The 12,961-nt window shown below is 35.4% G+C and overlaps 1 protein-coding gene across 1 annotated transcript in view; it reads right to left on the bottom strand.

Moving 5' to 3' along the window:
* Positions 1-1,563: 1,563 nt before the first annotated feature.
* LOC129305947 (phototropin-2) overlaps positions 1,564-12,961 on the bottom strand; it is a 29,934-nt gene continuing 18,536 nt past the window's right edge. The window contains exons 17-23 of the mRNA XM_054946184.1: positions 10,198-10,247; positions 4,846-4,952; positions 3,934-4,050; positions 3,006-3,057; positions 2,457-2,569; positions 2,143-2,283; positions 1,564-1,956 (exon numbers count right to left, since the gene is read on the bottom strand). Coding sequence (XP_054802159.1) covers positions 1,840-1,956; positions 2,143-2,283; positions 2,457-2,569; positions 3,006-3,057; positions 3,934-4,050; positions 4,846-4,952; positions 10,198-10,247 — 697 coding nt within the window. The 3' untranslated portion in view covers positions 1,564-1,839. The remainder of the gene's footprint in view (positions 1,957-2,142; positions 2,284-2,456; positions 2,570-3,005; positions 3,058-3,933; positions 4,051-4,845; positions 4,953-10,197; positions 10,248-12,961) is intronic.

The raw sequence follows: 12,961 nt of genomic DNA, 5'->3' as shown, positions 1-12,961 counted from the left end.
TTTAATTATGGGCTAATATAGGCTTAGAGATATGTATGGAGGTTAAATAGGGTCCAAATTAGGTATTAGGTCGAATTAGGTCCCAATAATGGGTTATAAATGAAGTGCATTGTTTTTGTATTATGTGTCGCGATGCACAATATAGAAACTAATTTTATTAGTCTGTCTTCATGACAGACACAAATTGGGAGAGATTTTGAGATTCCCAACCTTAAGGTCCAAATTGATGACTCTTAATCATTAATGCAAGCTTGTTTAATCTTCCTTTTATCTTCTAAAATCCTCTTTAAGGTAGTTTATTTAGTGTTTAATGCTAGGGTTCCATTTTTAGAGTTACTTAGCCCATAAACTTGAATTTGAAGTATTGTTTGAGATTAAACAAAGGTTGTTTAGGTAATTTTGATGTTGTTTGCAACTATGGTATGATTAAATTTGAAACCCTAGATTTATAAGTGATAATTTGAGGATGATTTTTGAAATATAGACGTTGAATCTATGAATGAAGAATATAATGAGGATTTATGAGTCCAAAAATCATGATTTATATGTATGGGAGGCGTTAAGGTTAAAGAGATTAATTAACCTAACTCTTGGATTAGCATTTGATTAGTGTTTAAGTACTATGATTAGCCACAATTAGTGTGCATTCATGATAATTAGCAATTATGTGTTGTGTAGACTATGGTGTTGACATTATAAAGGGTAGTCATTCACGAGCTAGGAAAGCTTTGCTTGCAAGGAATAAAAGTAACTGCTTTTACATTATCAAGGTTTGTGACTTGTAAATGATGATGTGAATTTTTATTGTAATTTATTGTATTATAAAAGTATGTGTTTAGAAATGGTTACATGTGTTTGGAAAAAATTGTGTTGCCAAATATGATTAAATTGTGTTCAAAAATGTGTTCGAATTAAAGTTGTGTGCTTCAAAACACAATATAAAATATTTTGAACATTTGAGTATTGGAAAAATGTTTTCGTTCATATGACTAGTGGTGCATAATTGGGAGTTGTTTGTTCTGATTATTATGGTAACCTCTTTTCTATCATAATCAGGGTTTAAATAGGTTAGATTTTATATTAAAATGTATCTAAATGGATTAAAATTCAGTGTATAAGTTAGGGATGTTTCAACGATGATGATGTCATCATTATCATCACCACCACGTTTTTCTTCGGGGTTGGCTATAACAACAACAACAACAATAAAAACAAACCTTATTTCAATAAGTATGTTCAGCTATATAAATTAAACGTCATCATTGTATTCTATCATTAACCAAGCTTTTAGAAATATTGTTAACCAAAAGATTTTGTTCAACAATTTCCATAAATATTCTTTTTAGTCTTTCTCTACTCCTTTTAATAAGGCTCAAGACTATCTGTTTCCTTCTCCACATTGAACAACCTTAACATGTTTTAAGCTTGAGCATGAGATCTATTGTTGATGCTGTCAACTTTGGTGACTAAACAAGGATTAACAATTAGAGGTTCATGGAAGAAACAGGAAATTTTGATGGAGAAATATAACCCAAGTGTGTGCCGTGTAGGCTGCAAGCAGGGTCGTCAAAGGCTCAAAGCAAATACCCTGCCCCGAAATTTAACATTGCATTTTAAAGTGATACACGCATCATAGTCATCCTATATAATTAGTCTTCATATTTGGTTATCATTTTCTACTGCCACATCAGAAGTTGGCAATTAGCTATAACGACAACATGGCTAGAGGCACTGCATTACATAAGATTACATCCAAATGTTTCTGTGACATAAAGGGAATCCATTGAACTTTATTGAAATTGAATTGTCTGAGTTGTGAGTTACCAATGTCAAGAAACTTCAGAAGATATCCAAATCCATTGAGCGAACAAGCACTCCATCATCTTCCCATTTCACTTCTTTATGCATTGGATCTTTCCCTATCAATTTAAGAGGAGCCTCTAGAGGTGGTGGATTCTGCATACAAATACACAAGTCAGACCAGTCACTGCAAAAATGTCAACCTTCCAACTTGAATTATTACTATTATTATTTTTTAATTTTGAAAAATAGCAGCCAGTTTAGGTTGTGTTCAAAAACTATAAAGATCTTTACAGTCACCATTCCAAAGAGAAATTAATAAAAGAATTAATATAATAATACCATGCAACGGATTAAAGGCCAATTAATTCCACGGAAAAAGGGATGTTGTTTGATTTCATTAGCTCCAGTAGTTGAACCTAAACGGTTGGCTGGATCTCTCTGCAATAGTGCATTAATCAACTGCCTGGCTGCAAGACTTACCTGCACATTTATGAACCTAAATTAGGTGATGTTTTGTGCTTGTGAATGTCAAATGATAAAAAATTGTGTATCAACTCAAAATATCTTTTCCTTCCCTTCCTTTTTTTTTTTTTCCAAATAGAATTTTATCAAAGGAAATGCCCATTTGAGAATGCGGAACAACTTTCATTTACCGGGATGCTACTTGGAAAGGTTAGATCTTTGTGCAAGACGTTGGCAAATGTCCTCTGCCTATTCTTTCCCCTGAATGGTGTACGACCATAGAGCATTTCGTACAATAATATACCTAAATTTAAAGCATAAAAACAAAAGTTATGGAAGTCTTTTCTTGGATAGGAGATTTTGTAGTAGAAAGAGACGTAAGGACAAAATTTTGGAGAACAAGATATCTTCAAACCAGAAAAAACAAGTCTCCAAAACAGAGCTGAAGCAAAACAAATAAAAAAAGAAAAAACCCAGGTAAGTCCAATTAGTGTAGAAGAGTTCTCAAATATCTTTGCATGTGAGAAAGAGTAATTTCCTTGAAAAGAGAACATGCCAAACCAACAAAGATTAATTAAATTCTCTCTCTCAACCCTCCCCGCCCGCCGCCCCCCCTCGCCCGCCAAAATTAAAAAAAGTAAAAAAAAAAAAAAACCTCCCTAGAACGGTCAAACAACATAACTGGCAAAGCATAGCACAGGAACAAAAGTTATTATGCAGACAAGGAATGGATAGTATACCAAGAGCCCACCAATCTATAGCACTGCTATGCCCAGATCCGGTAATAATTTCCTGAAATCAAGTACTTTGATGAGGCTTGAATGATAATGAGTATCAGAATAATAGAAAAGAATAATATAATTCAGTTGTGGTCATTGCTTGAGAAAATAACAACTAATTCTCCACGGATTGACAAAATTTTGAAGACCAATGCTTTCAAAACTACACACAACTCGCCTGTTTCATAATTTTACCATGACATAATCCTTCTCTCTTTTCTAAGCACTTCTATTTTAAATTTTTATAAAGCATAAAAATCTCCATAAAATTAAGGGAGGTTAGTGTAACTTTAGAATAAAAGAAGGAAACTCATGGACCCATAAACTCTTGGGCTAGAGAGTCTCAAGGTATACGAGAAAGAGAATTGGGTGCTTTTGACCGTCAAGAACGTTAGTTTGGTGAGCCGGAGGAGAGACAATGTGTGGGTGTAGAATTGGAAAGGAATATTACAGGGGTTTTAAGGTTTGTGTGGAAGGGTGGCAGATTGTAGTTTTGTGAGAGAGAGCTTGTCTCTCAAACACAAGGTTGGTGGCTGAGGAAGATCATCTTTATTCATCATTTCCTTTTATGCTTTGAGAGTGTAATCTGCTTGTAAGCTTTGTTAAGAGTGTGCGCTTAGTTTTATCATTTCCAGTAGCTTATTTCCATTGTGAGTATGTCTGTTTTCTGCTTTACTTTCTCTTTCTTCCCACCGAAGAGGGGAGTATTTCAACTATTAACAAAATATCATAGCTTTTATAGATAAGTCTCTAGATTTATTTGATGTCAAGTTCATATTTGGGTTCTTGGGCTCCATCAGAAATAAATTTGATTTCATGGAACTTATAAGGAAGATCTATGTAGTTAACTCGAACAACTATTACGAAGGAGTGTCAAAATTTTCCATACAGGAGCTATGTATTCTTCTGTTCCGACAAAGGAGTTTGATTGTGTATTAGGCTCTGCAACAAATGTTGGCGGTGGTTGACTCCGCGATCTTCTGTGAGGTGGAGGATGCTTCACAATCTGCATGATGAACTTCTAATTAAAGAAGACAACAATTTTAAAGCAAAAAGATCATCTAGAATACCAGTTATTTTCCTACTATGACTATGTAGCCAGAGTAAGTACCGTAAAGGCAATACAAGAGTTATCTCATGCCAGGTGGATGTTACAATGAAGCAAATATGAAAGAAGTAAATTAAATGGAGAAAGTTCTAGAGTAACAAAACGCTACTGTAAACAATGGAAATGGAAATCAATTTTCTTATCGAGGTAAACAATGTGAGTGGGTGATTACTTTTATATATTTAGCAAGGATGAAGAAGAAGCAGTCAACAAGATAGCACGGGAAAACTTCAAGAACCAAGATGATCATAAGCGCTTGTTAATACATCAAATAGGGATAGGAGAATACAATAAATTTTCTCATGCTAGGTGGATGGTGCACAAGGACAATAAATCTATAAATTTTGTAGTAGTTAAGAAAAGAGAAGTTGGATGGAACTTCCAGGAAGGAAATGTAAAGACAATTCTGAAATTTCACAGTAAGAGAGATAAAAAATCTTGAGGATGAGTCTTAAAGAATCATTAAAATCAGATACTTACTAACAAGGCCAACATACCATGAGTAATAGGTCTAGAAATTAGGACGATAGAGAATATTCAAAATAAAGAAATTAGCCATTGCCTCCTCTTTCCTTTTAGAAGAGAATCCTAAAGAGGAAAGGCCAGGGATAACATTGAATTATATAAGGGTCAAAACTTTCCATAGCTTCAATGAGAAGTAAATCTTGCTCAAATAGGAAGAAGGATACGTACCTGGGGTTTACAAGAAGTCATGAATGATAAATCAAAATCAGTTAATACAATATGGCCATCCTTCTGAAGTAAAATATTTTCAGGCTTTAGGTCTCGATAAATTATACCTACACAAAAGCCAGTAAAAGGGTAACAATATATTAGACCACTTAAGAAATATGATAACCATGATTTTTTCTCATTCTAGTGCATAATATACTCTATCAGGCCAGCTTACTGCCTAAACCTTCTTTGGTGTAACAACCAATACATTAAGAAGATAATGAAGTTTTGTGAGATGAACTGGAAGGCCTGCACATTTGTAGCATTGTAGGGTCGTATTTATATGAATAAAAATGACTAAAATAATATAATTTTTCTTGAAAGTCATTATTGCCAGCAACCTCGTCTTGGAAGTTTATCGTTATCAATTGAATCCAAATGTTTTAAAATGAAAACATTTTTAGTCCTGACTTAAGACTAAATCAATATCATTGGAATCTTTTAGGGACTAAACTAATGATAACAAACTTCTTCAAGGCAAAATTGATATCATTGAAAACTTCAGACACTAAGATAATAGATAAACTTGACAAATCTAAATATAAAGGATAATCCTTCAACAAAATGACCATTCCAAAAGGATAGTGATAAAAGGGATAATTACAAGATTCCCATACAATAGCAAACTTCCTGATCCATTACCAATCCCACTAGGAGAACTAACTTAAACATCCTAAGGAACATCCCATGCTATTAAATGCGGGATTTAGGCCTCTTATATTTCCTTAATCTCGATCAATTGGCCCCTCTTAGAGAGAGGGCATATTGGTGGCTACATGCAGTGACAATTCACTCAACATTCTCATAGGTTAGACCCTAATGCCAATCAGAACCATTCATAGCTATATTTTGATATATATAATTGTAATTATAGAAAATAAATAACATGAATCTTAGTTAGTTAGTTAGTTAAATAAAGTAGCTGTTAGATGGAGTTATAAATAGGAGAGAATGCCTATGGTAATATCTATATTCTTAACTTGAATGATGTGATCATGCATTATTTAAAGATGTTCCAAGTCTCCCTATTCTTCTCTCTTCTCTCTTTAAACTCCTTCTGTCTGTCTCTTTCTCTTTAATTCAGAATTACAAACCTCACTGTGGTATAAAAGCTTGGTTGTCCTTGGCACTCGACTCTGACTCAAGACTTGCATGGTGGTACAAATGCGTTCCAAGACTCAACGTATGATGGACAAAAAAACACGACAAAATTGAATATAGGCTCGCGATAGTTGATGCTCTCAATGATCAAATTATCAACCTCTCTGATCAAGTGCAGATGTAGATGCGAAGCAGAAGCAGAGAAGAAGGCTCGGCAAACCATGAGCATCATGATAATGGCCGTAACAGTGAGCAAGATGCAGGCGATAACCGGTGGCGTGGTGGGTTCAACGGGAACGAGTTTAGGAGGCCCACCTGGTTTACCAAAATGGAATTTCTAAAGTTCACATGTTCGGACGTTCTTGGGTGGATACTAAAGGGAAAGATTTTTCGAGTTAGACAATACCCCCGAAGAGTCAAAGATCAGGATAGTAAGCATGCATCTTGATGCCAAAGCCTTCCAGTAGCATGTGGCCATTGAAAAAAAATGTTGGAAAAGGTAGAATCGACATGGACAGAGATGTAGAAGAGTTGAAAGACCGTTTTGGACCTGCACGCGAGACAGCCATGGGAGATTTACTCCAACTTAGGCAACGTGGTTCTTTAGCAGAATATAATGATGAATTTGATACCATTTCTTGTATGCTTGTTTTCCTAAAGAGTATTTGGTTGACGCTTATATCACTGGTTGTCAGAATATTAATTATAGAGGGCCAGTCAAATTATTCAAACTAAGAACCATGAGAGGCCCGTAGTCTTGCAAGAATACAAGAAATCACCTTGATGCGTCAAGCTAATAAGAAAAACCAGATCAAGACAAGAGAGAACGTGATAGAGGAGGATTACTTAAAGTGCCTTTCGGCTAAGTATGGTTTTGATTGCTTCAATTATCCTGGCATCGAACAACGGTGAACAGTGAACCGTGATACATTACAGTAGCTTCCAGAAGATTAATGACTACATTCTTCGTTTAGTTCTTATAAGTTGTACCCGTTTGTTGCTATACTTGACCCTTGAGAGCAAAGGTCTACTGGGAGTGGGTATTGATATACAATTGTAATTGCGCAAAATAAATAACGGGAATGTTAGTTAGTTAGTTGAATAAAGTAAGTTGTTAGATGGAGTTTGAGCGAATCCCTTTCGTAATCTCTACGTTTTCACCTTGAATGATATGATCATGCACTATTCATAGATCCTCTAAGTCTCCCTACTCCTCTCTTCTCTCTCTCTTTCACTCAGAATTACAAACCTGCAACATGTTTCTATTAGCTTTGATACCAATTGATGGATACTTAAATGTGATGGAGAACCTTTCATAAAAAGTTAGATATTGAGGTGGGAGAATCAACCCACTCAAATATCAAATAGAGCATTCCATACTACTAGACTTAGGCATCCCATACCACTTTAATCTCTATTAGAGTATTGGAATTTCATGATTATGGGTTCACTATGAGCTCATTAATTTCTAATCATCCTTTGTTTATCACACAGGATTTTTAGCATCATAGTCAACTTATTTCTTTCCTTTTAGTTTTCAATTATGATAAATCTTGCTATTTTTGTTATGATTTATTTCCTTTTTTCCTTTGATTTGTGAGATTGACTTATTCTTTTCTAGATTTAACTACCTTCTCTACTACTCCTATTTCAAAATTAGATGAATCAGAACGAACTTTCTGAATTCCAAAGCCCTACACCATCATTTCAAAAACTTCAGCAACTATTATTTCCTTAATGACTTCCTCACAAACCCAAAAACTCTCAATATTTTTTCACATTAACAAAGAAAATCTTCAACTAACTTATAGCAGCTCCATCAACCTTTTGTCAAAAGGTATCCGCTATTTGGTTTACTCACCTAGCACCTTATAAAACACAACTTTCTTACCAGTACCAAAATCTTCAAGTTGCAACATTCAAAGGTCTCCACTGATACAACTGCCTAAGTCACATAAGGAGCTTTGCCTGCAACTTCCTTGATACAGAACACTTAGCCATAATACCAAATGCACAATCATCTTCATAGAAATAAATATCAACAACTTCGTAAATGTGAGTGTAAAGAGGAGGCTATGATGTATATTCTATAATGTCACATGTACCTTATCTTAAATTTAGTAAATCATAAGCTTATCTACAAAAGTAAAATACATGGTAGAACCAATGGCTGAAGACAAACACCATACAAGCAACCCCACACTCTTCCCATTACATCATTAATTTGAAAGTAAAGTTTAACTTTTATCAGAGAGAAAGGAAGCAGATGAAAGAGAATAGGCAAGAGAATTATATATTCATGATTGGTAGGGTACACAAAGGTATTAACAAAGTCATATAACACTCTAATCTTAACATAAGTATAACAGACTTAACAACCTAACTGCCTTTGACAGACTACAAGATAAACTCTTTAAAGATAAAAGTGAATAATTAATGGAGACTTGGTAGTATGAGATACTAAGTCTCACACTGAGTAGTATGAGATGTTCAATGGGGCATTTAAGTGGGTTGATTCTCTAACCTCAATGTCTAGTTTTTAGGGTAGAGTCCCTCATCCCACTTAGGTACTCATCAATTAGTTTTAGAGTCTTGTTGTTGGTAGTTCTAAGAAGGATTACCCAGGAGGATTATAACTAGTAAGAGACCGAGTTAAGTGCTAAAAAGTGCAGTCGTTGTCCTTTCTATTGGGGGGGCAATTGATGGATACTTGATAGTATGGATACTAAATCCTACATTGAGTAGTATGTGATGCTTAATTGGATATTTAATTGGTTTGATTCTCCCACCTCAATAGCTAGCTTTTAGGATAGGATTTCCCATCTCACTTAGGTACCCATCAATAATAAAGAAATATGAAGATAACTAACTTTTATTATCTTTATCATAAATTTAAAAAATAATTTAAGGGGTAACTATAAGACTTAGAGAATAGTAAACTGAAAATCTTTAGATACTAATAAACTAATAAATTAGACTTTCACATAGATCAGTATCCTAACAATATCAGACTATAGGGAGAGAGAAAGTTTTAGGTTTCTATTGCAGATATATTGGAGAAAATTGGCATGATAGAATCTACATAGAGAAAAAATTGAGAGTTGTTGAAAATATTTTAGGGAAAATCTCACTCAAGGACTCTTGGAGCCCATTATTAGTGAAAAAGGATCCTAACATTCTGAAGTCTCTCTGCACACCCAAGAAACCTAAATGAAAATAAGATTTAAGGGAGAGAGATGAAAATAGTCTTGTTGAGAGGAAAGGAAACATAGTTGAAGGGAAGAACTTGGTGCTTGGTGATTACATCTAATTACTTGTCAACATGCGAATACATGCTTGTTGCAACAAGACCAACACTCGTGAAAAACTAAAATAGGCCTATCAAATTTTTTAACATATTCATTATCAGATTGCTGCTTGTTAGTTACTTATGGTTATTTGTCAATATGCGAATGCATGCTTGTTGCAATAGGACCAACATTTGTAAAAAAATTAAACCAAGCCTATCAGATTTTTTAACTTATTCATTATTGATTCGCTGCTTGTTAATTACTTACTGTTACTTGTCAATATGTGAATGTATTCATGCTTCCTTTCCTCTTAACAAGGCTATTTTCATCTTTTTCCCTTAAATCTTATTTTCATTTAGGTCCCTTGGGTGAGCAAAGAGAATTCAGAATCTTGGGGTCCTTTTTTGCCAATAATAGGCACCAGGGGTCCTTGAATGAGATTTCCCAATTATTACAGCTACACTTGCACCAAATAAGCACAATCACCAACTGTTATATAAACTCTTTATTCTTTTCCTCATTTTCATTGTGAAAATGAAGATTGTGTTACCTTTCAGTATGTTCTTCCCTCATTCTTACTAGAATGAAGTCCAAATATGAGGCATTATTTATTTACACCTTGCCACAAGAAAATCCTTCAGGAATCTTTATTAGATCTAAAGTTCACTAACCACTACTAAAGTTATTGAAGATTCCTATGTCCCACTTTATAATTTATTAATTCTCTATAACAAAATGAGCTGCAACAGTGTCGAATGAAAATAAAGACTTTTTCTAATAATCTTTGTCTTCCCAGCAAAAAATGCTAGAGGGACATATATGAACTTTTAAGATCAAACTCACGTGCATATGCACCACATGTATTGCAAGATTGAACCCATAAGCTTAATACAGAGTGAAGGTATCTTGAAAAGTGTACCTAAGCAATGGAGGTATTCCAAACCAATTACAACCTCTGCTGCATAGAATCTGAAAATCATATAAAAGTCAACATATATCATTCACGGTGTAAAACATGTATAGCTGTTATGATTTTATAATAGTGACATTAGTTTGTATAGGCGTTAGTATGTGTGGCCATTAGCAGCCGTTGGGTATTATTCCTATCCCTATAAATACCCTACAACTCAAATTGTAAACATTAAAATTGATCAATGTAGACTTGTGTACTATTAAGCATATTCTCCTCTCTCTCTCTCTCTCTCTCTCTCTCTCTCTAATTCCTCTTAATTCCTCTCTGTCTCTCCTGCCTTCCCTGTTCTTCTCTCAATCTCTCCTAATTCTTCCCTAATCTCTACCAGTCTGAATTATTCTCATACATCAGTGGCATCAGAGCAGACGCTCCTCGGCCACCCCTTCTTCTCTCATTCATCTCGATAGTATATGGTTCCAGATAGAAACCAAATCAAACAAGAAATTGGAAGTGTGGTTCGACTTGAAGAAAACTTTGATAAAGTAGATACCTTGACCGAATTGGTTGAGAGTATCTCGAATCAACTGTAAATGCTCATGTGCAAGCGTGAACGTGGTCTGAGTAATGATGGTGATGGATGCAACGGTCACCATCGGAATCGCGAGCAAGATTTAGAGGATTAGAGTTGCCGCAACGGCCACGATCAAAACGGGCATCATTAACTAACACAATTCACCAAGATAGACTTCCTTAAGTATACGCTAGAAGAGGTTGAAGGCTTGATGCTGAAATGTGAGCACTACTTTGAGCTCGATGAAACTCCTAAAGAGTCAAAGGTCAAGATTGCAAGTATGCATCTTGACCCAAAGGCATTCCAGTGCCACGTCGCATATGAAAAGTCATAGGGAGGGGTGTGACCCACTAAGGAAGAGTGTATCGACGAACTTAAAAGATTGTTTTGGCCTTGTACACGAGACACCTATGAGTGATTTGGTGCGCGTCAAGCATCAAGGGACACTAGCTGATTACAGTGATGAATTTGACACCATTTCTTGTAAGCTTAGTTTAATCTGAGGAATACTTGGTTGACGTGTATCTCAATGGACTATTGGAAGAAATTGTAGGACTTGTCAGATTGTTTAAACCAAGGACTATGAGGGAGGCACGAAGCCTTGCTAGGATGCAAGAAATCACATTAAAAAACACAAGCTGAGAAGAAAAGCCAGCACAAGAATAGTGGGCATGTGGCACTTGTAACTTCCTCCACACAGCCATTTCATTAGACTACTTGGGCTCCGTACAAGAATGCCTTAATCAACGGGGCCTAGGGGAAAGGGAAGTCAACATCCTTATCTTCAAAAACTCCTTCTTTTAATCAAAAAAGTGTTAATACATCCCCTAAAATTCTCTCTGCAAAGGAAGAGGCAGAGCACCAGAGCAAAAAAATGTGTTTTTAGATGGAGAATGCAAGGGCTCGAATTTACTTTTGACTTTAGAATTCTTAAATTATGTACTTATGATTTAGTATTAGGACTTAAATGGCTTAAAAGTATTAAGAACGCTTTTTGGGATTATGAATCACTAACTATGTTCTTTTGGCTTGAAGGAAAACTATGCAAGCTTCAAGCTACCTCTCCTAACTCTCTACGGCCACAATTAGTGGCCAAGGGACAAGAGAAGATCGAATGCTTTTCTGTTCAGGCCTGGTCAGAAGTTCCAAAGAAATTTTTTAGTACTTTACAGGAATTTTCTGACCTTGTTGAAGCACCAAAAGGACTACCACCATTTTGAGAGGGCCATGATCACTCCATAGTGCTTCAAGAAGGTACCAATCCCATTAACTTAAAACCATAATGATATCCTTCAGCCCAAAAGGATGTTATTGAAGGACTAGTGGGGGAATTGTTGCACAATGGAGTAGTTCGAGAAAGTTCAAGTCATTTTCAGTTCCTATTATGTTAGCCAAAAAGAAATATGGCACTTGGAGGATGTGTATCGATTATAGGGAGTTAAATAAGAAAATTGTGAAGAATCAATATCCAATTCCCTTGGTAGAAGACCTATTTAATGAGTTGAGCGTAGCACATTGGTTTACAAAGCTTGATTTAAGGGCTGGCTACCATCACATCAAAATGGTATCTCAAGATGTTCCAAAAACAGCTTTTAAGACTCAGTAGTCATCATGAGTGGTTAGTTATGCCTTTTGGCTTAACTAATGCCCCAACAACATTTCAAGAGGCTATGAACAATATCTTCAGACCCTTTTTAAGGAAGTCTGTTTTATTTTATTTTATTTTATTTTTTTGATGATATTTTGGTTTATAGTGCTAACATTATTGATCATGTACATCACTTGAAGCAAGCTTTTTACATTTTAAGAGAAAACCATTACTTTGTCAAGAAAAGAAAATATCCTTTGCTACCACTAAGCTAGAGTACTTGGGGCACTTAATCAGAGATGGCAAGGTCAGAACTGATCCCAAGAAGATACAAGCAGAGTTGATTGACTTGAACCACAAAATATTAAGCAATTAAGGGCATTCTTGGTGCTGGCAAGATATTACAGGCGCTTCATCAAGAGTTATGGGGTTTTAACCAAGCCCTTAACCCTTCTCCTCAAGAAGAATGGGTTTGAATGGTCACAATCAGCCATTGCAGCATTCAACAAGCTTAAGCCGGTTTTGAGTTCTGCACCTGCACGCATACTTCCAGATTTTTCTAAAACAATTTATAGTGGAAGCAGATGCTTGTGGATTGGGTTTGGGGGCTG

The sequence above is a fragment of the Prosopis cineraria genome, unplaced genomic scaffold, assembly GCF_029017545.1.
Source record: "Prosopis cineraria cultivar Desert tree isolate PC_DT_omini unplaced genomic scaffold, ASM2901754v1 PC3, whole genome shotgun sequence".
Lineage (NCBI taxonomy): Eukaryota > Viridiplantae > Streptophyta > Magnoliopsida > Fabales > Fabaceae > Prosopis > Prosopis cineraria.
Note: the sequence above shows the minus strand (reverse complement) of the source record. Positions and strands in the feature narration are given on the sequence as shown.